The sequence below is a fragment of the Oncorhynchus tshawytscha genome, linkage group LG09 (assembly GCF_018296145.1).
Source record: "Oncorhynchus tshawytscha isolate Ot180627B linkage group LG09, Otsh_v2.0, whole genome shotgun sequence".
Taxonomy (NCBI): domain Eukaryota; kingdom Metazoa; phylum Chordata; class Actinopteri; order Salmoniformes; family Salmonidae; genus Oncorhynchus; species Oncorhynchus tshawytscha.
The window spans coordinates 28,875,894-28,900,962 of NC_056437.1; the positions used below are offsets into that span (position 1 = coordinate 28,875,894).

The 25,069-nt window shown below is 45.6% G+C and overlaps 1 protein-coding gene across 4 annotated transcripts in view; it reads left to right on the forward strand.

Annotated features, from left to right (window-relative positions):
* LOC112259099 (Down syndrome cell adhesion molecule-like protein 1 homolog) overlaps positions 1-25,069 on the forward strand; it is a 97,607-nt gene that overhangs the window by 32,803 nt on the left and 39,735 nt on the right. For all 4 annotated transcript variants that reach the window (XM_042326740.1, XM_042326741.1, XM_042326742.1 and 1 more), the window contains exons 4-5: positions 21,379-21,525; positions 23,724-24,002. In XM_042326740.1, the coding sequence (XP_042182674.1) occupies positions 21,379-21,525; positions 23,724-24,002 (426 nt within the window). The remainder of the gene's footprint in view (positions 1-21,378; positions 21,526-23,723; positions 24,003-25,069) is intronic.

The following is a 25,069-nucleotide window of genomic DNA, read 5'->3' on the forward strand; positions in this document are numbered from 1 at the left end:
ACAGACGTGAGACCCCTGAGGGCCTGTGGAACTAAACCCCATCGACTGTCACAGACAGGCGACAGGTCACCCCACTTCTTTCTCTTTCTCTCTCTCTCTCTCTCTCTCTCCATCCCTGCTTCCATTTCTCCATCCCTCCACCCTCACCCCTCCCTCTCCATCCCTCCCTCCACTGCTGCCCCGTTCCATGCGGCACATGGCAAAGCCATGGGGGGGTAACATCAATGACAATGAGCAAATCAGCCAGCCAACCATACCAACAACACACACATATACACACACTCACTACTATCACATGCAGCCTTTGCTATGTCACACACTACATTACTGAAACATGAAAACATCCACCCTTTAGAACAGCTGTTTGGATTAACAACCAGAGTTACTGGCTACAGTAGCTAAATAACCCCAGAGCCTTATCCTACTGCAGAGTATTGTTTGGTACATTTTGTACATTGGTACAAAATGTTTCCACAACAGATCAGATCATTACAGTCTGTTGCCTCTAAAAGTCTGGAGGATATTGTAGAGACATCTCTTACTTTCTATTTTCCTCTGTCTGTCCCCCTGTTTTACCCCTTTCATGTTCGCCCCTGCGTGGTGGGAGGGTAGAGGTGGGTAGAAGAGGGTAAGGGGGGTAGAGAAAGAAGAGGGGGCAGAAACAGATGGGTCGCTGGCAGCCATGTTTGACTCTATCAGACTGACTATATGCACATGGGCGGGTGTGTTATTTGGCATGAATAAGCTTATGTGTGTGTGTGTGTGTTTGTGTGTGAGGGGCACAATAAGGGTAATTATCTCTGCTTGAGAGGCCCAGGGAGGGGGAGAGCAGAGAGACTGAGTCATACAATACCCTGACCACAGGCCTTTGTGTGTATAAAGCACAGGGCTGACAAGTGTCAGCTATTATTGACTATTTACCCACTGCACTCACACACACACACACACACACACACACACACATCTTTCTCTCCCAATGTCTCTCTCTCTCTCTCTCCCTCCCACACACACACACACACACACACACACACACACACACACACACACACACACACACACACACACACACACACACACACACACACACACACACACACAGTATTTGTCTCCCTCCACTACTGTGTAAGTGTTAGTAGTGTGTATGCTACAGCGGTGTATCAGTGTCAATCAGTGTAACAGGGAGAGATGGGACAGGCCCTGTGAGCACATCACTCTGACAGATAGCTGGCCCACTGTCTTACCCTCCAACCCTGGCCCGGCTCACTGTAAGAGAGAGGAAAGACTGTGTGTGTGTGTGTGTGTGTGTGTGTGTGTTACATCAGAGACATCCTAAACTGCACCCAGAGGCTGTATACCACCAGTCTCCCCCTTCCCACCTCTATTTCATTCACAACACTAAAGTAGTGTCTTCTGGCCTGGTACAGCACATACTGTAGGAACATGAGAGAGGCCTGCATTAGTCTATAGGTCAAGGATCATCGAGGAAAGATCAAGAGCCCTGCTACGGTCTATAGGGGGTTAGGGTTTAGAAGGGTAAGACTACTTTGGGCAAAGAGGGATTTCTCCTTTCTCCCCCTCTCCCCCTCTCCTCTCTTCTTTTGTTTAGGCTAGCTAAAGAGGGATTAGCCCAGGGAGATTACAGCAGACTCTGCTAAGAAATCGTGTTTGAGGAAACAGTTATTCACTTACTAACCAGCTAGCCGCACTGGAGATAGACTTACCCCCATTCTCCTCCCCACTCTCTCCTTCCCTCCGTCTTAGCACCCCCTGTCTGATTTTTGACCTTGTGTCCTAAGCAGGGCTAGACAGATATTCCACATAAACTGTAACCCGCAATACATATACGACAGTATACAATACATATACTACAGTATACAATACATATACGACAGTATACAATACATATACTACAGTGTACAATACATATACTACAGTATACAATACATATACTACAGTGTACAATACATATACTACAGTATACAATACATATACTACAGTGTACAATACATATACTACAGTATACAATACATATACGACAGTATACAATACATATACTACAGTGTACAATACATATACTACAGTATACAATACATATACTACAGTATACAATACATATACCACAGTATACAATACATATACTACAGTGTACAATACATATACGACAGTATACAATACATATACTACAGTGGACAATACATATACTACAGTATACAATACATATACGACAGTATACAATACATAAACTACAGTGTACAATACATATACTACAGTATACAATACATATACTACAGTATACAATACATATACTACAGTATACAATACATATACTACAGTGTACAATACATATACGACAGTATACAATACATATACTACAGTATACAATACATATACTACAGTATACAATACATATACTACAGTATACAATACATATACTACAGTGTACAATACATATACTACATTATACAATACATATACTACATTATACAATACATATACTACAGTGTACAATACATATACTACAGTATACAATACATATACTACAGTGTACAATACATATACTACAGTATACAATACATATACTACAGTATACAATACATATACTACAGTATACAATACATATACTACAGTATACAATACATATACTACAGTATACAATACATATACTACAGTATACAATACATATACTACAGTGTACAATACATATACTACAGTATACAATACATATACTACAGTATACAATACATATACTACAGTGTACAATACATATACTACAGTATACAATACATATACTACAGTATACAATACATATACTACAGTATACAATACATATACTACAGTGTACAATACATATACTACAGTATACAATACATATACTACAGTATATGCACAATAGAAACACTTTGATGTACAGTACATTTAATTCTGAGAATTTACATTTTACAATGAGGTCAGGATAGGAACCCAGTTAAATCTAGAAAATAACATTTATGGAAATAAATGTGGTGTGCTTGCCAGTCTTGAAGTATTTATGGTTGTAAAATCGTAGTAGTAATGGTAGTAATAGTGTTTTCATATGCTATGCGTTAGCTATATAGATCTATTTTGAGGTGTTTTGTAGGTGTGTTGTTATTATAGTGGATTAGTGTAGTAGACTAGAATGAGTACTATATCATCAGAAGCCATATTGTGTGTTTTTACGCTCTGAAGATGTTTTAGTTTGAACATTCAGAAAGATTTGTGGCAGTGTTTTCAATTTAGAATGCCATTGAAATGAATGGGGATACGACAAGCTTTATAGTTGAAGTAGGAATGCTGGCAACAATCTGTATTGGAGCCGTCTAAGTTGAGTCAGTCTGTATTGGAGCCGTCTAAGTTGAGTCAGTCTGTATTGGAGCCGTCTAAGTTGAGTCAGTCTGTATTGGAGCCGTCTAAGTTGAGTCAGTCTGTATTGGAGCCGTCTAAGTTGAGTCAGTCTGCACATGTTAACGCTGGTTTGGTGTTTGTAGTTTAAACCGATCAAGAATCCACATTTTGCCTTTGAAGTCTATGGAGCTTTTATGCAAATCTAAAACGGTTATAGTTCAAATAGCATCAACAATCTTTTGACAATTGATCTAAGTTGAGTCAATCTGTATATGTCAATGTCGGTTTGGTGTTTGTAGCTTCAAGGGTTCCAGAGCAGAGTGGTACATCCAAATACTTCCCATTCAAGCCTATGGAGCGTTTCTGCACATTTAAAATGGTTCAAGTTCAAAAAGCATAAATGGTATCAAAAAGCTGTATACAAGCACACTGTTCCAGACTGATCTGCACGTTTTCTAGCGTAAACGGTTGAAGACTAGTTACAGTGGCCATTTATGCTGTTCAGGTCTTTGGCAATTGAAATGCATTGGGATTTATGAAACGTGTAAGTAGTATCAAGAAGTATTTTTCAAGAGGACTGTTGACCAGGGAAGAACAAAAACATATTTGGGGATCTATCAATATCACTGGTGGTCAGCCAAGTGCCATGTTCCTACAAGACCACTCAATCAGGTGTATTGATTTCCCTGCCCAGGCAGTCTATTAGCTGTTCAACCCTACATAGAGGCCATGACAACATGGCAGCTAGCTGATTGATGTGAGTGTGTGGGAGAGCACTGGGAAGTGAGGACAGAGGACAAGTGCATGAGAGATCACACAGGAGGAGGGAATGCGAGGGAAAGTGAGATTGAGTGTGTGTGTGTAGTTAGTTATGGATTAGTGTGTACATTGGGTTTGATTTGTGGTTTGTGTGTGGTTTTGTTAGTTTGTGTGTGGTTTTTAAATGGTGTGTGCATGCGTGTGTGTCCGTGTGTGAGTGTTCATGCGCACGTGCGTGTGTGTAAGCGGGTGAATAATTGAAGGTATCTGAGGTGTGTTTGTGTTCTCTTTAACCCCAAACCACAGACAAGACAGCTCTCAATAATTCAGGGTAAGAAGAGATGATACAGAGCAGCTGGTTAGGCAGGCCTTTAGTGACTCTAGAACAGTGAACACTCCCAGTCTCTAACCTCACATGCAGTCCGTGTTTGTGTGTCCTGTTGTTTACACCTACTGCAGACAGTAGCACTTTCTCTGAACGTCTGAACGTCCTACGGTATGTTGGAGTTGTTGTCTATGTTTTGCTCCACTTATTCTATGTCCTAGTTGTGGCCTGTGTGTGTGTGTGTGTGCTCAGACGGTTGTGTTGTCTGTGGGGGATTTGAGGTCTGTCTCTGGTCGATGAGTGCCTCGCACCGATGTCCATGCAATCTCAATAGACCTACTGTGTTTTTGCGTTTGTGTGTGTGAGAGAGGGAGAGCGAGAGAGAGGTAGAAAGAAAGAGATAAAGAGAGAGAGAGGGAGAGAGGGGGGTAAGAAAGAGAGAGAGGGCGAGAGGGGGTAGGGGGGGAGAGAGAGATACGAGGGGGAGAGGGGGGAGAGAGGGAGAGAGAGGGAGGGGAGAGAGAGAGAGGAGAGAGAGAGAGAGGGGGTAAGAAAGAGAGAGAGGGTGAGAGGGGGGTTGGGGGAGAGAGGGAGAGGGGGGAGAGAGGGAGAGAGAGGGGGAGGGAGGGGGTTGAGAGGGGGTGTTGAGAGAGGGGGAGCGAGAGGGGGGAAGGGGGTATAGAAAGGGGGAAAGAGAGAGGGGGAGATAGAGGGGGGAGCGAGAGAGAGAGGGGGGGCTGTCCCTCCTGGCTGGGTTGAAACACTCCTCTGCCACCAGTGCTCTAATAGGGAGGGACCAGTCAGCTCACTCAGTGCAGCTATTGCAGCCAACTGCCCCAGTCCATGGGCTACGCCAGAGCACAGTGCAACACACACACACACACACACACACACACACACACACACACACACTGACACACACACACACTGACACATACCATGTGGCCATCTCTCTCTGTTTCTCTTAATTTAAAACAAGGAGTAGAAAGGGGCAAAGGCCAGTGACTGTGGGATGATTTTAATTACTGAGGTGTGTGTGTGTGTGTGTGTGTGTGTGTGTGTGTGTGTGTGTGTGTGTGTGTGTGTGTGTGTGTGTGTGTGTGTGTGTGTGTGTGTGTGTGTGTGTGTGTGGAGGGTAGAGTGTGTGTGTGTGTGAAAGTGAAAGTGAAAGGGGTACTTTACGTTTGAAGGTATATGTGCTTTTTCTACTGCTATTGCAAATATATATATGTATTGTTTCCATTTTGGTGTGTGTGGGTGTTTGGGTGTGTGTGTGCATGCGTGTTTGCGTGCCGGTGTGTGTGTTGTCAACTGTTGTCGCTCATATAGGAAGGGAATGCATAGGTGTGTGTGTGTTCGGTCGCTCTCTCCATGGGTTCACATTAGTACTGTCATCCCAGACGTCACCAGGCACATGAAACACACATCATGAATTATGGATCCCTGTTTTCACCTCTGTCTCTCTCTGTTTATAGGTCTGCTTTATATATCCATACTCTGTCTGTTACTAGGTGTTTATAAGGTCCCTGTAGTCTTCTACACTATAGCCAGTTTGTCTGTGTCTATAGTGGTCTGCGGGGACACTGTAAACCTGTATTTGTTTTCTGTAGAGTCTTCTTCCCTGTGTCCCTGATTGGGTATTTTTTAATGTAGTACATACACTGAGTATACAAAACATTAAGAACACCTGCTCGTTCCATGACATAGACTGACCAGGTGAATCCAGGTGAAAGCTATGATCCATTATTGATGTCACTTGTTAAATGCACTTCAATCAGTGTAGATGAAGGGGAGGAGACATGTTAAAGAAGGATTTTTAAGCCTTGAGACATGGATTGTGTGTGTGTGCCATTCACAGGGTGAATGGGCAAGACAAAAATGTAAGTGCCTTTGAACGGGGTATGGTAGTAGGTGCCAGGCGTATCGGTTTGTGTGAAGAACTGCAGCGCTGCTGAGTTTTTCACGCTCAACAGTTTCCCGTGTGTATCATCAAAGGTCTACCACCCAAAGGACATCCAGCCAACTTGACACAACTGTGGTACATATTGGAGTCAACATGGGCCAGCATCCCTGTGAAACGCTTTCGACACCTTGCAGAGTCCATGCCCCGACCAATTCAGGCTGTTCCGAGGGCAAAAGGGCAGGGGTGCATATGTAATTTTAGGAAGATGTTCCTAATGTTCAATGTACTCAGTGTATGTCCCTGGCCTATAGTTTCTACAGTATAGAAAACTACATTTGAGTGCATCTATAGTATAGTGGTTTACAGGGACGTTGTGTACATGTCATGCTTTCCTGTACATTGGCCTGTTAGTCTATGTTTGGAGTCTCTGTCTCCTCCCTAGTGTTTACTGTTTAAAGTCACACTGGGCAAACTGGGACAGAGCGGCAAGTGGAGCAGAAGAGACACGCTCCCAATGTAGTGGAAACAACTGGACTGTACCCTGTCCCTCTGTCTGTCCCCGTCTATCTATCTCCCTCCGTCTCTCCCTCTGTCTGTCCCCATCTATCTATCTCCCTCCGTCTCTCATCCTCTCCCTCCCTCTGTCTGTCCCCATCTATCTATCTCCCTCCGTCTCTCCTCCTCTCCCTCCTTCTGTCTGTCCCCGTCTATCTATCTCCCTCCGTCTCTCCTCCTCTCCCTCCCTCTGTCTGTCCGTATCTATCTATCTCCCTCCGTCTCTCCTCCTCTCCCTCCCTCTGTCTGTCCCCGTCTATCTATCTCCCTCCGTCTCTCCTCCTCTCCCTCCCTCTGTCTGTCCCCGTCTATCTATCTCCCTCCGTCTCTCCTCCTCTCCCTCCCTCTGTCTGTCCCCGTCTATCTATCTCCCTCCGTCTCTCCTCCTCTCCCTCCCTCTGTCTGTCCCCATCTATCTTCCTCCGTCTCTCCTCCTCTCCTCTCCCTCCCTCTGTCTGTCCCCGTCTATCTATCTCCCTCCGTCTCTCCTCCTCTCCCTCCCTCTGTCTGTCCCCGTCTATCTATCTCCCTCCGTCTCTCCTCCTCTCCCTCCCTCTGTCTGTCCCCGTCTATCTATCTCCCTCAGTCTCTCCTCCTCTCCCTCCCTCTGTCTGTCCCCGTCTCTATCTATCTCCCTCCGTCTCTCCTCCTCTCCCTCCCTCTGTCTGTCCCCGTCTATCTATCTCCCTCCGTCTCTCCTCCTCTCCCTCCCTCTGTCTGTCCCTGTCTATCTATCTCCCTCCGTCTCTCCTCCTCTCCCTCTCTCTGTCTGTCCCCGTCTATCTATCTCCCTCCGTCTCTCCTTCTCTCCCTCACTCTGTCTGTCCCCGTCTATCTATCTCCCTCCGTCTCTCCCTCCCTCTGTCTGTCCCCGTCTATCTATCTCCCTCCCTCCGTCTCTCCTCCTCTCCCTCCCTCTGTCTGTCCCCATCTATCTATGTCCCTCCGTCTCTCATCCTCTCCCTCCCTCTGTCTGTCCCCGTCTATCTATCTCCCTCCGTCTCTCATCCTCTCCCTCCCTCTGTCTGTCCCCATCTATCTTCCTCCGTCTCTCCTCCTCTCCTCTCCCTCCCTCTGTCTGTCCCCGTCTATCTATCTCCCTCCGTCTCTCCTCCTCTCCTCCCTCTGTCTGTCCCCATCTATCTATCTCCCTCCATCTCTCCTCCTCTCCCTCCCTCTGTCTGTCCCTGTCTATCTATCTCCCTCTGTCTCTCCTCCTCTCCCTCCCTCTGTCTGTCCTGTCTATCTATCTCCCTCAGTCTCTCCTCCTCTCCCTCCCTCTGTCTGTCCCCGTCTATCTATCTCCCTCCGTCTCTCCTCCTCTCCCTCCCTCTGTCTGTCCCCGTCTATCTATCTCCCTCCGTCTCTCCCTCCCTCTGTCTGTCCCCGTCTATCTATCTCCCTCCGTCTCCTCCTCCTCTCCCTCCCTCTGTCTGTCCCGTCTATCTATCTCCCTCAGTCTCTCCTCCTCTCCCTCCCTCTGTCTGTCCCCGTCTATCTATCTCCCTCCGTCTCTCCTCCTCTCCCTCTCTCTGTCTGTCCCCGTCTATCTATCTCCCTCCGTCTCTCCTTCTCTCCCTCCCTCTGTCTGTCCCCGTCTATCTATCTCCCTCCGTCTCTCCCTCCCTCTGTCTGTCCCCGTCTATCTATCTCCCTCAGTCTCTCCTCCTCTCCCTCCCTCTGTCTGTCCCCGTCTATCTATCTACCTCCGTCTCTCCTCCTCTCCCTCCCTCTGTCTGTCCCCGTCTATTTATCTCCCTCCGTCTCTCCTCCTCTCCTTCGCTCTGTCTGTCCCCGTCTATCTATCTATCTATCTCCCTCCGTCTCTCCTCCTCTCCCTCACTCTGTCTGTCCCCGTCTATCTATCTCCCTCCGTCTCTCCCTCCCTCTGTCTGTCCCCGTCTATCTATCTATCTATCTACCTCCCCGTCTCTCTCCTCCGTCTCCCTCCCTCTGTCTGTCCCCGTCTATCTATCTACCTCCGTCTCTCCTCCTCTCCCTCCCTCTGTCTGTCCCCGTCTATTTATCTCCCTCCGTCTCTCCTCCTCTCCCTCCCTCTGTCTGTCCCCGTCTATTTATCTCCCTCCGTCTCTCCTCCTCTCCCTCCCTCTGTCTGTCCCCGTCTATCTATCTCCCTCAGTCTCTCCTCCTCTCCCTCCCTCTGTCTGTCCCCGTCTATCTATCTCCCTCCGTCTCTCCTCCTCTCCCTCCCTCTGTCTGTTCCTGTCTATCTATCTCCCTCCGTCTCTCCTCCTCTCCCTCTCTCTGTCTGTCCCCGTCTATCTATCTCCCTCTGTCTCTCCTTCTCTCCCTCACTCTGTCTGTCCCCGTCTATCTATCTCCCTCCGTCTCTCTCCCTCCCTCTGTCTGTCCCCGTCTATCTATCTCCCTCCGTCTCTCCTCCTCTCCCTCCCTCTGTCTGTCCCCGTCTATCTATCTACCTCCGTCTCTCCTCCTCTCCCTCCCTCTGTCTGTCCCCGTCTATCTATCTCCCTCCGTCTCTCCCTCCCTCTGTCTGTCCCCGTCTATCTATCTCCCTCCGTCTCTCCTCCTCTCCCTCCCTCTGTCTGTCCCCGTCTATCTATCTCCCTCCGTCTCTCCCTCCCTGTCTGTCTCCGTCCCTGTCTGTCTATCTATCTCCCTCCGTCTCTCCTCCTCTCCCTCCCTCTGTCTGTCCCCGTCTATCTATCTCCCTCAGTCTCTCCTCCTCTCCCTCCCTCTGTCTGTCCCCGTCTATCTATCTCCCTCCGTCTCTCCTCCTCTCCCTCTCTCTGTCTGTCCCCGTCTATCTATCTCCCTCCGTCTCTCCTTCTCTCCCTCCCTCTGTCTGTCCCCGTCTATCTATCTCCCTCCGTCTCTCCCTCCCTCTGTCTGTCCCCGTCTATCTATCTCCCTCAGTCTCTCCTCCTCTCCCTCCCTCTGTCTGTCCCCGTCTATCTATCTACCTCCGTCTCTCCTCCTCTCCCTCCCTCTGTCTGTCCCCGTCTATTTATCTCCCTCCGTCTCTCCTCCTCTCCTTCGCTCTGTCTGTCCCCGTCTATCTATCTCCCTCCGTCTCTCCTCCTCTCCCTCACTCTGTCTGTCCCCGTCTATCTATCTCCCTCCGTCTCTCCCTCCCTCTGTCTGTCCCCGTCTATCTATCTACCTCCTCCGTCTCTCCTCCTCTCCCCCTCCCTCTGTCTGTCCCCGTCTATCTATCTCCCTCCGTCTCTCCTCCTCTCCCTCCCTCTGTCTGTCCCCGTCTATCTATCTCCCTCCGTCTCTCCGTCTCTCCCTCCCTCTGTCTGTCCCCGTCTATCTATCTCCCTCAGTCTCTCCTCCTCTCCCTCCCTCTGTCTGTCCCCGTCTATCTATCTACCTCCGTCTCTCCTCCTCTCCCTCCCTCTGTCTGTCCCCGTCTATTTATCTCCCTCCGTCTCTCCTCCTCTCCCTCCCTCTGTCTGTCCCCGTCTATCTATCTCCCTCGGTCTCTCCTCCTCTCCCTCACTCTGTCTGTCCCCGTCTATCTATCTCCCTCCGTCTCTCCCTCCCTCCCTCTGTCTGTCCCCGTCTATCTATCTACCTCCGTCTCTCCTCCTCTCCCTCCCTCTGTCTGTCCCCGTCTATTTATCTCCCTCCGTCTCTCCTCCTCTCCCTCCCTCTGTCTGTCCCCGTCTATCTATCTCCCTCCGTCTCTCCTCCTCTCCCTCCCTCTGTCTGTCCCCGTCTATCTATCTCCCTCAGTCTCTCCTCCTCTCCCTCCCTCTGTCTGTCCCCGTCTATCTATCTCCCTCCATCTCTCCTCCTCTCCCTCCCTCTGTCTGTTCCTGTCTATCTATCTCCCTCCGTCTCTCCTCCTCTCCCCTCTCTCTGTCTGTCCCCGTCTATCTATCTCCCTCTGTCTCTCCTTCTCTCCCTCACTCTGTCTGTCCCCGTCTATCTATCTCCCTCCGTCTCTCCCTCCCTCTGTCTGTCCCCGTCTATCTATCTCCCTCCGTCTCTCCTCCTCTCCCTCCCTCTGTCTGTCCCCGTCTATCTATCTACCTCCGTCTCTCCTCCCTCTCCCTCCCTCTGTCTGTCCCCGTATATCTATCTCCCTCCCTCTCTCCTCCTCTCCCTCTCTCTGTCTGTCCCCGTCTATCTATCTCCCTCCGTCTCTCCTTCTCTCCCTCACTCTGTCTGTCCCCGTCTATCTATCTCCCTCCGTCTCTCCTCCTCTCCCTCTCTCTGTCTCCGACTCCACTTATACACTGTTACCCCCTCTATCCCCCCATCCTCCTCCTCTTCATTGCTCATTGTAAATGTCAGTAGTGTTAGAGAAGGGAGACTGGGGGGTTTGTATGGAGGTCACAGTCTCATCAACAAACAGAACAGAGAAGAGAGGGAGGGAGGGAGGAAAGAAGAAAGGATTGAGCAATGAGATAAACAGTCATGATTAGTTTGGGGAGAGGACAGCGGTTATAGGACAAGACGGTGAAGCGTGGCTTTTTAATGAAAATATGACAAACCTTGTGTCTCTCTCTCTCTTTCCAACCCCCAGAGGGAGACAGAGGGGAGACAGAGGGGAGACAGAGGGAGACAGAGGGGAGACAGAGGGGAGACAGAGGGGAGACAGAGGGAGACAGAGGGAGAAAGACATTCGGATATTCCTCATTCATTCTGTAGATATGACAGATAGTGGTTCTGCGTTACTTCTGACATTACTGAACTGTGTGGTCATGCTAACAAAGCACCTTTTGTGAGCTAGATGGAAAGGGGCGGGGCTAACACTGCACGATTAGTTGTAACACATCAGTGGTGCCAATAAAGCTGCTTTGAATGTGAATTGAGCGGAGTGAAGAGGGCACCATTGATAAATGGTGGGGGGGGGTGGGAGAATAGAAGCCAGGGAAGTGTAGATATTTAATTGTCTGACACCTGCTACTACTTCAGCCTTTTAATGCATGCAGGAGAAAGAAGGGAGGGAGGGAAGAGAGAGAGTTTTGTAGGGTCTCGTTTTGAATTCAGGCACAGCACACCTATTCTATTCCATTCATGGGTTAGTATAGCCTTGTGGATATGTTAACAATAAGAGTGGAGCATAGTAAAATGTGGATGAGCTGTTATCTACTCCAGCCTTGGCTCAGCTCTATTCTCCTATTCTCTTTCCATTCACCTCTAGCTGACTAGGTGTGGCAGTCAGGGTAGAGGCCAGAGGAGTGGGCTTGAAATCACTGGATCCTCATTTTAGTGGTAGTGACTGGCTCTGATTCAGTTGCTTGATTCACTTTCTATTGAAGTGATTCTCTGTCAGTGGTGCTGATTCACAAGGTTGATTCACTCTCTTTTGGAGGGATTCTCTGTCCATGGAGCTGATTCAGTCAGTTGATTCACTCTATGGAAGTCACTCTGTGATTCTCTGTCCATGGAGCTGATTCAGTCAGTTGATTCACTCTATGGAAGTCACTCTGTGATTCTCTGTCCATGGAGCTGATTCAGTCAGTTGATTCACTCTATGGAAGTCACTCTGTGATTCTCTGTCCATGGAGCTGATTCAGTCAGTTGATTCACTCTATGGAAGTCACTCTGTGATTCTCTGTCCATGGAGCTGATTCAGTCAGTTGATTCACTCTATGAAAGTCACTCTGTGATTCTCTGTCCATGTTGTTGATTTATTTGATACTGTTGTTTAATAGCTGCGCTCTAAAAGTGAGGGGTTCAACAAGAGATCTTCTAAGATCCTCAAAGTTCTTCAAATAACCTTAGGGTTCTTGGCACTGAAAATGTCCCCTAAAAGTTATTCTAAGAACCCCATAGGAGGTGGGGTTCATCGAGAAACCTCCTTAGTTGGTGGGGGTTCTTGCAGGAACCTAACTGCCCAACTGAAACATTTGAATTTGAAAGGGCAGCAGGTTTAGCCACTTAACTGAAAAATGTAAAGATCTCCTCAATTTAAGTTAATGTTTGTCCCTTGTATGATCTACATTGATATTGTTTTATGATGATACCGTTTATCTTTTCATATTGGTGCAAATCTTTCTGAAACAGAAAATAGACACAATTCAATGGATATGAATCAACAAAGAGGTAAGAATGTGTAGGCTATAAGATATGTTGAAGGCTATAAGATATGTTGAAGGCTATAAGATATGTTGAAGGCTATAAGATATGTTGAAGGCTATAAGATATGTTGAAGACTATAAGATATGTTGAAGGCTATAAGAATATGTTGAAGGCTATAAGAATATGTTGAAGGCTATAAGAATATGTTGAAGGCTATAAGAATATGTTGAAGGCTATAAGATATGTTGAAGGCTATAAGATATGTTGAAGGCTATAAGAATATGTTGAAGGCTATAAGATATGTTGAAGGCTATAAGAATATGTTGAAGGCTATAAGAATATGTTGAAGGCTATAAGATATGTTGAAGGCTATAAGATATGTTGCAGGCTATAAGAATATGTTGAAGGCTATAAGAATATGTTGAAGGCTATAAGATATGTTGAAGGCTATAAGAATATGTTGAAGGCTATAAGAATATGTTGAAGGCTATAAGATATGTTGAAGGCTATAAGATATGTTGAAGGCTATAAGATATGTTGAAGACTATAAGAATATGTTGAAGGCTATAAGATATGTTGAAGGCTATAAGAATATGTTGAAGGCTATAAGATATGTTGAAGGCTATAAGAATATGTTGAAGGCTATAAGAATATGTTGAAGGCTATAAGAATATGTTGAAGGCTATAAGAATATGTTGAAGGCTATAAGACATGTTCAAGGCTATAAGAATATGTTGAAGGCTATAAGAATATGTTGAAGGCTATAAGAATATGTTGAAGGCTATAAGATATGTTTAAGGCTATAAGAATATGTTGAAGGCTATAAGAATATGTTGAAGGATATAAGAATATGTTGAAGGCTATAAGAATATGTTGAAGGCTATAAGAATATGTTGAAGGCTATAAGAATATGTTGAAGGCTATAAGACATGTTCAAGGCTATAAGAATATGTTGAAGGCTATAAGAATATGTTGAAGGCTATAAGAATATGTTGAAGGCTATAAGATATGTTTAAGGCTATAAGAATATGTTGAAGGCTATAAGAATATGTTGAAGGATATAAGATATGTTGAAGGCTATAAGATATGTTGAAGGCTATAAGAATATGTTGAAGGCTATAAGAATATGTTGAAGGCTATAAGAATATGTTGAAGGCTATAAGACATGTTGAAGGCTATAATAATATGTTGAAGGCTATAAGAATATGTTGAAGGCTATAAGAATATGTTGAAGGCTATAAGAATATGTTGAAGGCTATAAGAATATGTTGAAGGCTATAAGATATGTTGAAGGCTATAAGATATGTTGAAGGCTATAAGAATATGTTGAAGGCTATAAGAATATGTTGAAGGCTATAAGATATGTTGAAGGCTATAAGAATATGTTGAAGGCTATAAGAATATGTTGAAGGCTATAAGATATGTTGAAGGCTATAAGATATGTTGAAGGCTATAAGAATATGTTGAAGGCTATAAGAATATGTTGAAGGCTATAAGACATGTTGAAGGCTATAAGAATATGTTGAAGGCTGGAAGATATGTTGAAGACTATAAGAATATGTTGAAGGCTATAAGATATGTTGAAGGCTATAAGAATATGTTGAAGGCTATAAGATATGTTGAAGGCTATAAGAATATGTTGAAGGCTATAAGAATATGTTGAAGGCTATAAGAATATGTTGAAGGCTATAAGAATATGTTGAAGGCTATAAGACATGTTGAAGGCTATAATAATATGTTGAAGGCTATAAGAATATGTTGAAGGCTATAAGAATATGTTGAAGGCTATAAGAATATGTTGAAGGCTATAAGATATGTTGAAGGCTATAAGAATATGTTGAAGGCTATAAGAATATGTTGAAGGCTATAAGATATGTTGAAGGCTATAAGATATGTTGAAGGCTATAAGAATATGTTGAAGGCTATAAGAATATGTTGAAGGCTATAAGATATGTTGAAGGCTATAAGAATATGTTGAAGGCTATAAGATATGTTGAAGACTATAAGAATATGTTGAAGGCTATAAGATATGTTGAAGGCTATAAGAATATGTTGAAGGCTATAAGATATGTTGAAGGCTATAAGAATATGTTGAAGGCTATAAGAATATGTTGAAGGCTATAAGAATATGTTGAAGGCTATAAGAATATGTTGAAGGCTATAAGACATGTTGAAGGCTATAAGAATATGTTGAAGGCTATAAGAATATGTTGAAGGCTATAAGAATATGTTGAAGGCTATAAGAATATGTTGAAGGCTATAAGAATATGTTGAAGGCTATAAGAATATGTTGAAGGCTATAAGAATATGTTGAAGGCTATAAGAATATTTTGAAGGCTATAAGACATGTTGAAGGCTATAAGAATATGTTGAAGGCTATAAGAATATGTTGAAGGCTATAAGAATATGTTGAAGGCTATAAGAATATGTTGAAGGCTATAAGAATATGTTGAAGGCTATAAGAATATGTTGAAGGCTATAAGAATATGTTGAAGGCTAGCTGTATTGGGTGCAGATGACTGAACTGCTCACTTTTGTGTCTGTGTCTGCAGGTATACAGACAACGAGGCGTACAAAGTTATGTCAGTTGGCATTGGTATGTTATGCAGATCACATGTACCATCCTCCTCCCTTACCTCTTCAATGAATATTCCATAGGCCTCTACATTATGGACAAGGCACTGTATGTGTATGAAAACCATTATCAAAACAGTTTATTTCTTTCACATTTACCACAGAAACTAAAGTAAAAGTACTGTTTTGTTAATAAATATGTATAATTATATTTTGGGGGGGATTCCCAGACTTCACCCTCCCTACACCTCTGATGAATATAACAGGAAACCTGTTTGATCACCATGCACTGCAAAATCATTGTGGCTATGAATACAGAGAACATCATCACATTAACATCAACATGCCAGATGATATATCCATTGGACTTGGGGCTCTGCTGGGAGATCAAACATCATATTTAGATTTGTTTTCAATTCTGCTTTGCCACTAAAATCACAATAAACACTGACAACTAAAATATTGTGTTATTGTTGTTATTGTTATGCATATTATTATTAATAATAGCCCACCCAATTTACCTACTTCATCCCCATACTGTTTTTATTTACTTACTTTTCTGCTCTTTTGCACACCAGTTCCCCCACAGTTTACATTTGAAGAACCAATAGGGGTTCCCCCACAGTTTACATTTGAAGAACCTATAGGGGTTCCCCCAGTTTACATTTGAAGAACCAATAGGGGTTCCCCCACAGTTTACATTTGAAGAACCTATAGGGGTTCCCCCACAGTTTACATTTGAAGAACCAATAGGGGTTCCCCCACAGTTTACATTTGAAGAACCTATAGGGGTTCCCCCATAGTTTACATTTGAAGAACCTATAGGGGTTCCCCCACAGTTTACATTTGAAGAACTTATAGGGGTTCCCCCATAGTTTACATTTGAAGAACCTATAGGGGTTCCCCCACAGTTTACATTTGAAGAACTTATAGGGGTTCCCCCATAGTTTACATTTGAAGAACCTATAGGGGTTCCCCCATAGTTTACATTTGAAGAACCTATAGGGGTTCCCCCACAGTTTACATTTGAAGAACCTATAGGGGTTCCCCCACCATTTACATTTGAATAACCCATAAAGGATACTCCAAGAACCTTTCATTTTTAGTCTGTAGGGCCAGTGTTTTCCTATGCTATTGTAAACCTGCCAAGGTGTGTGTGTGTGTGTGTATTTGCAGGTATTTTTGTATGCATATTCCAGTACTGCAGAGTGAATGTCTTCTGAATCCGCTCAGTTTCTTATTTCTTTCTTCTCCCAGTGACAGTCCCTCCTCTATGATCCCTTGTCCATCCCCCTCTCTCTTCTCACCTTCTCTCACCCTCTTCCTTTCCCTCCAACTCTCTCTCTGTTGATGAAGAGAGGCAGGGGAAGTCAGATAGACAGTGATATCTAATGACAAACTGTGACACTCCTACGTCCATGAAAAATCATCCCATTCTTTTTTAAATGTAAAGGACCCAGCTCACTCCAATTATTTACCCAATTCCAAGCTGCCTGGCTGAACTTTCACCCTCTAGTGTGCGTGCGCGTGTGCATGTGTGTGTGCGTGCGTGCGTGCACGCGTGTGTCAGTGCCTCTGTCTGTTTGCTTACACTGAATGGGGGAGGGGCGGTCGAGTGACTGCACCCCAAACATCGTCACAGAAGCACCCGCAGGATGGCAAGCAGCCCCTAGCAACAGGGAGAGAGGGAAGAAAGCGCGAGAGCGGGAGGGAGGGGGAAAGACGCAGAACATCAATAAATAATGGCCCCAGTGAGGAGGTGGAAATATGGGCCTCGTTAGCTGTGTGCCTCTGCCTTCATTTGCATGTGAGGAAACGAGGCTGCTACTGACTCAAAGACTCTTACACACACTCACACACATACACACTGGCTCAGACCCACACCCTACGCAACCGGCGCTATGCAAATCACACACTGTTTCTATGTCTCTCTCTCTCTCTCTTTCTCTCTCTCTCTCTCTCTCTCTCTCTCTCTCTCTCTCTCTCTCTCTCACAGTTGCTTTTCCTATCCTATATCTCTGTCCCTATTTTTTGTCTAAAAATCTTTCTCCCTCTCCCCTCACCCCTCATATAGCCCTCCCAGGTTCTGCCTGCTACCAAACTGCAGGTCTATAGGTTCGTAGTGGAATCCAGGCTCACTTAAAAGCAGTATGATTTTGACAGTGTAGCCCACCAGTGTAGGCCTTCCCGTGCTGTGTTTGACAACAAGGCCTGAGCTCAGCAGTCTAACCCAGATAATTACAGTGTCCACTGACACACATACACATGGAACATGCCCACACTTTAAAATGTTCCCCTCACACATATAGATACACATACAGTATGCATGAACATACACACATGTGAACAAGCACACACACACACACACACACACACACACACACACACACACACACACACACTCTCACTTTTCTTCTCCTACTCTTTCTTCTTTTGCTCCACCCTTTTTCCCTTTAATCTTTTACACCCTGCTTGTTCTCTGCTAACCTAGTATATCATTGACTGACAAGCCCAACCGAGAACAACAGGCCTGCGGGTGGGTAGCAGAGTGAATGTGGTTCTTCATCTAGTGCATCACTTTAGCTACATTCTCAGTTTATCCAGTCAAGTCAGCATGAATTAAAGCTTGGGGAGTACAGTGATTTAGCGATTCATATTTTACTCTGTCTGCCACTCTGCTTAACAACAGAGAGAGAGAGAGAGAGAGAAAGGGATTGTGTGAAAGAGGGAAAATGTTAAGGAGGATATATCACGAGAGATGGTTCAAGATAGAGGGATTGAATAAACAAGAGAAACAATTAAGATGGGTGGATAGTGGAGGAGATCATGTGATTAAAATGGCTCCTGTTCTGGAGGTGTCTCCATGGTACAGCACTTCTTAGATCTTTTGTTGGTGGATATCTCTCTCTCTAGCTCAATCCCTCTTGCTATCTCTCCCATTACCTCTCTCTCTCTTCTCTCTCTCTTCTCTCTCCTTCTCTCTCTGTCTCACTATATTTACAATCTATACATGTATTTCCATTTCTCTCTCTCTCCCGTCTATCTCTCGCTCCCTCTGGTTCTCTATTTCTCTCTCTCTCTCTTTCTCTCTTACTCTCTCTCTCACTCTCTCTCTTTATCTCTATCTCTCTTTATCTCTCTCCCTCTCTGTTTGTCTGTCAGTGTGTTGTGACAGTGTGGCGTGTCAGTGTTATGGGAGTTGAAATCTTAAAGTGCACATTATCCTGTAAGGATTAATTCAGGGGTGCAAACAAAGGCTGACTGTAAAATTACAGCCTACGCTGCGACTGAGCCACTACCCTCCACACACACATTGTCTGTTAGCCTGCTGCTAGCCCCCTAGTACACACACACACACACACACACTCACACACACACACACACACACACACACACACACACACACACACACACACACACACACACACACACACACACACACACACAGACAGAGAGAGAGAGAGAGTAAACACACCCTCTACCTGTGCTGTCTGTCAGACAACTACCGTGCAGATGTACACACTACCCTCTATACACACACACACCCTCTATCCTCCACACACACACCCTCTACCCTCCACACACACACACCCTCTACCCTCCACACACACACACACACTACCCTCCACACACACACACACACACACACACACACACACTCCAAACACACACCCTCCACACACACACACACACACACACACACACACTCTACCCTCCAAACACACACACTCTACCCTCCACACACACACACACACACACACACCCTCTACCCACACACACACACACACCCTCTACCCTCCACACACACACCCTCTACCCTCCACACACACACACCTCTACCCTCCACACACACCCTCTACCCTCACACACACACACACACACACACACACACACACACACACACACACACTCTACCCTCCCCACACACACACACACTCTACCCTCCACACACACACACACACACACACTCTACCCTCCACACACACACCCTCTACCCTCCAAACACACACCCTCTACCCACACACACACACACTCTACCCTCCACCACACACTCACACACACACACACACTCTACCCTCCTCCACACACACACACACACTCTACCCTCCACACACACACCCTCTACCCTCCACACACACACCCTCTACCCTCCACACACACACACCCTCACCCTCCACACACCCTCTACAACACACACACCCTCTACCCTCCAAACACACACCCTCTACCCTCCACACACACACCCTCTACCCTCCACACACACACCTCTACCCTCCCACACACACCCTCTACCCTCCACACACCCTCACCAAACACACACTCTACCCTCCCACACACACACACACCCTCTACCCTCCACACACACACCCTCTACCCTCCACACACACACACACTCTACCCTCCACACACACACACACACACACACACACACACCCTCTACCCTCCACACACACACCTCTCTCCACCCACACACACACACACACCCTCACACCCTCTACCCACACACACACACTCTACCCCCACACACACACACACACACCCTCTACCCTCCACACACACACCCTCTACCCTCCACACACACACCCTCTACCCTCCACACACACACACACACACACACACACACACACACACACACACACACACACACACACACACACACACACACACACACACACACACACACACACACACACACACTCTACCCTCCACATTACACACCCCTACCCTCCACATACACACCCTCTACCCTCCACATACACACCCTCTACCCTCCACATACACACCCTCTACCCTCCACATACACACCCTCTACCCTCCACATACACACACTCTACCCTCCACACACACACCCTCTACCCTCCACATACACACCCTCTACCCTCCACATACACACCCTCTACCCTCCACATACACACCCTCTACACACCCCCTCCACATACACACCCTCTACCCTCCACATACACACCCTCTACCCTCCACATACACACCCTCTACCCTCCACATACACACCCTCTACCCTCCACATACACACCCTACTACCCTCCACATACACACCCTCTACCCTCCACATACACACCCTCTACCCTCCACACACACACACACACCCTCTACCCTCCACATACACACCCTCTACCCTCCACACACACACCCTCTACCCTCCACATACACACCCTCTACCCTCCACACACACACACACACCCTCTACCCTCCACATACACACCCTCTACCCTCCACATACACACATAACCTGACAGGCTTAGAGCCCATCAAACAGCTTTGGTGATAAACACACAGTTGCACATGAATGCTCTAGTTTTGCTGAAGCTGTTGGACTATAGCCCGGGAGCCTCTGCAGTGAACCCAGGTGAGAGAGAACGAGTAGAGGAAGAACAGCGTGTGTATGTGTGTATGCACACATGTGTGTGAGTATGTGTTCATACATAGGACAGTGTTAACATTTCCCAAATTGGCAAATGCTCATTAAAATGGTGCCCTCCCTCTCCTCTACCCCTCCAATAATTGGGCAGGGTCTGCCAGATGGGTACAGGCTGAAAATAGGGCACAGCCTGGCAGGGTACATCACACACTGACACACGTACCAGACCTGGGCTCATCTGGCTGTGTTCTATAACAACCACAACAATACTGGAGTAGAGATGTTGATAACGTCTTTACTGTAAGTGATGGTGAGGGTTCGACCATTTTCAAGTGTTTCTCAATGTGATTGTATTGCATGTTTAATAGTGAGCTCAGCGTGTGTCCTCTAGGGTATGACAGGTTGCCAAATGTTTAGATAGCAGTCACCCTTGCTGGGTTGTTTGTTGGGGGTATTTGAGTTATTTTGAGGCTTTGTTCAATCATGTTCTCTCTGTAACAGGTAACAGGTTCTTCCTGACGTCCTTTGGTGCTCTGTACATCTCAGATGTCCAGAAGGAGGATGCCCTCTCCACCTACCGCTGCATCACCAAGCACAAATACAGCGGAGAGACACGTCAGAGCAATGGAGCCAGGCTGTCTGTCATGGGTGAGTGGGACTGTAAAGTATGTCATTGCTCTGATTACCACTACACAGTGTTTTGTGTGTAATAAATGTCTATGAATATGAATGAATATACACTACATGACCAAAAGGATGTGGACAACTGCTCGTCGATCGTCTCATTCCAAGATCATGGGCATTAATATGGAGTTGGTCCCCCCTTTGCTGCTGTAACAGCCTCCACTCTTCTGGGAAGGCTTTCCCTTAGACATTGGAACATTGCTTCCATTCAGCCACAAGAGCATTAGCGAGGTTGGGCACTGATGTTGGGTGATTAGGCCTCGCTCACAGTCTGTGTTCCAATTCATCCCAAAGGTGTTCGATGGGGTTGAGATCAGGGCTCTGTGCAGACCAGTCAAGTTCTTCCACACCGGCCTTGACAAACCGTTTCTGTATGGACCTCGCTTTGTGCACGAGGGCATTGTCATGCTGTAACAGAGAATCATCTATAATGTCATTGTATTCTGTAGCGTTACGATTTACCTTCATGGGAACTAAGGGGCCTAGCCCGAACCATGAAAAACAGCCCCAGACCATTATTCTTTCTCCACCAAACTTTAGAGTTGGCACTATGCATTGGCAAGTAGCCCAGATTTGTTCATATGACTGCCAGATTGTGAGGCCTAATTCATTAATCCAGAGAACGCATTTCCACTGCTCCAGAATTCAATGGTGGCGAGCTTTACACCACTCCAGCCGACACATGGCATTGCGCATGATGATCTTAGGCCTACCACTTCGCAGCTGAGCCGTTGTTGCTCCTTGATGTTTCCACTTCACAATAACAGCACTTACAGTTGACTGAGGCAGCTCTAGCAGGGCAGAAATTAGACAAACTGATTTGTTTGAAAGGTGGAATCCTATGACGATGCCACGTTGGAGATAGCATGGCTGCGTTCTCGATTTTATACACTTGTCAGCAAGGGGTATGGCTGAAATGGCCGAATCCACTAATTTGAAGGGGTGTCCACATACTTCTGTATATACAGTACCAGCAACAAGTTTGGACACACCTACTCATTCAAGGATTTTTCTTTAGTTTTACTATTTTCTTCATTGTAGAATGCTAGTGAAGAAATTAACACCATTAAATAACACATATGGAATCATGTAGTAACCAAAAAAGTGTTTTAGATTTGAGATTCTTCAAAGTAGCCACCCTTTGCCTTGATGACAGCTTTGCAGACTCTTGGCATTCTCTCAAACAGCTTCTCCTGGAATGCTTTTCCAACAGTCTTGAAGGAATTCCCACATATACTGAGCACTTGTTGGCTGCTTTTCCTTCACTCTGCGGTCCAACTCATCCCAAACTATCTCAATTGGGTTGAGGTCGGGTGATTGTGGAGGCCAGGTCATCAAAGGACAGATTTCCACCAGTCTGAAGTCCATTGCTCGTGTTTCTTGGCCCAAGAAAGTCTCTTCTTCTTATTGGTGTCCTTTACAGCTATTCGACCATAAAGGCCTAATTCACGCAGTCTCCTCTGAACAGTTGATGTTGAAATGTGTCTGTTACTTGAACTCTGTGAAGCATTTATTTGGGCTGCAATATGAGGTGCAGTTAACTCTAATGAACTTATCCTCATGAAGCTGGTTGAGAGAATGCCAAGAGTGTGCAAAGCTGTCATCAAGGCGAAGGATGGGTACTTTGAAGAATCAAATATGTAATTTTTTCTTTGCTTATTTGAGCTGTTCTTGCCATAATATGGACTTGGTATTCTACCAAATATGTCTATCTTCTGTATACCACCCCTATCTTGTCACAACACAACTGATAGGCACAAACGCATTAAGAAGGAAAGAAATTCCACAAATTAACTTTTAACAAGGCACACCTGTTAATTGAAATGCATTCCAGGTGACTACCTCATGAAGCTGGTTGAGAGAATGTCAAGAGTGTGTAAAGCTGTCATCAAGGCAAAGGATGGCTACTTTGAAGAATCTGAAATATAAAATATATTTTGATTTGTTTAACACTTTTTTGGTTACTACATGATTCCATATGTGTTATTTCATAGTTTGATGTCTTCACTATTATTCTACAATGTAGAAAGTAGTATGAATAAAGAAAAACCCTTGAATGAGTAGGTGGGTCCAAGCTTTTCACTGGTACTGTATAGTGTATGTTGTAAACATCCCATCCCCTACCCCATTCCAAAGTCTAACCTGTTACCCCCCTCCTCCAGACCCCACCGAATCGTCTCCCTCTATCCTGGACAGTTTCCAGGCGGGGGAAGTCCCGGCTGGTCAGAGTGTGGAGCTTCCCTGCATGGCAGCAGGGTACCCCAGCCCCACGGTGCGCTGGCTAAAGGACGGACGCCCGCTTCCCTCCGATGCACGCTGGACGCGGCGCCTCACGGGTCTGACCATCAGTGACCTCAGGCAGGAGGACAGCGGTAGCTACGCCTGTGAGGTCACCAACAGCTTCGGCTCGAAGGAGGTGTCCGGAGCACTCTATGTCATAGGTGAGGGGGGTGGGGGGCGGCAAAGGGGAAATAAGTTTGGCACAGTCCCGCAAAACAAATTTTATTGGTCACAAACACTTATTTTAGCAGATGTTATTGCAGGTGTAGCGAAATGCTTGTGTTCCTAGCTCCAACAGTGCAGTAATATCTAACTACTTACAACAATACACACAAATCTAAAAGTAAAAGAATGCAATTAAGAGATATATAAATATTAGGACGAATAATGTCGGAGTGACATTGACTAAATTTCAGTAGAATAGAATGCAGTATATATAGTTGAAGTCGGAAGTTTACATACACCTTAGCCAAATACATTTAAACTCAGTTGTTCATAGTTCCTGACATTTAATTCTAGTAAAAATTCCCTGTCTTAAGTCAGTCAGGATCATGTGAAATGTCAGAATAATATTAGAGAGAATGTTTGATTTCAGCTTTTATTTCTTTAATCACATTCCCAGTGGGTCAGAAGTTTACATACACTCAATTCGTATTTGGTAGCATTGCCTTTAAATTGATGAACTTGGGTCAAACGTTTTGGGTAGCCTTCCACAAGCTTCCCACAATAAGTTGGGTGAATTTTGGCCCATTCCTCCTGACAGAGCTGGTGTAACTGAGTCAGGTTTGTAGGCCTCCTTGCTCGCACACGCTTTTTCAGTTCTGCCCACAAATCCTCTATAGGACTGAGGTCAGGGCTTTGTGATGGCCACTCCAATACCTTGACTTTGTTGTCCTTAAGCCATTTTGCCACAACTTTGGAAGTATGCTTGTGGTCATTATCCATTTGTAAGACCCATATATGACCAAGCTTTAACTTCCTGACTGATGTCTTGAGCTGTTGCTTCAATATATCCACATAATTATCCTGCCTCATGATGCCATCTATTTTGTGAAGTGCACCAGTCCCTCCTGCAGCAAAGCACCCCCACAACATGATGCTGCCACCCCCGTGCTTCACGGTTGGGATGGTGTTCTTCGGCTTGCCAGCCTCCCCCTTTTTCCTCCAAACATAACGATGGTCATTATGGCCAAGCAGTTCTATTTTTGTTTCATCAGACCAGAGGACA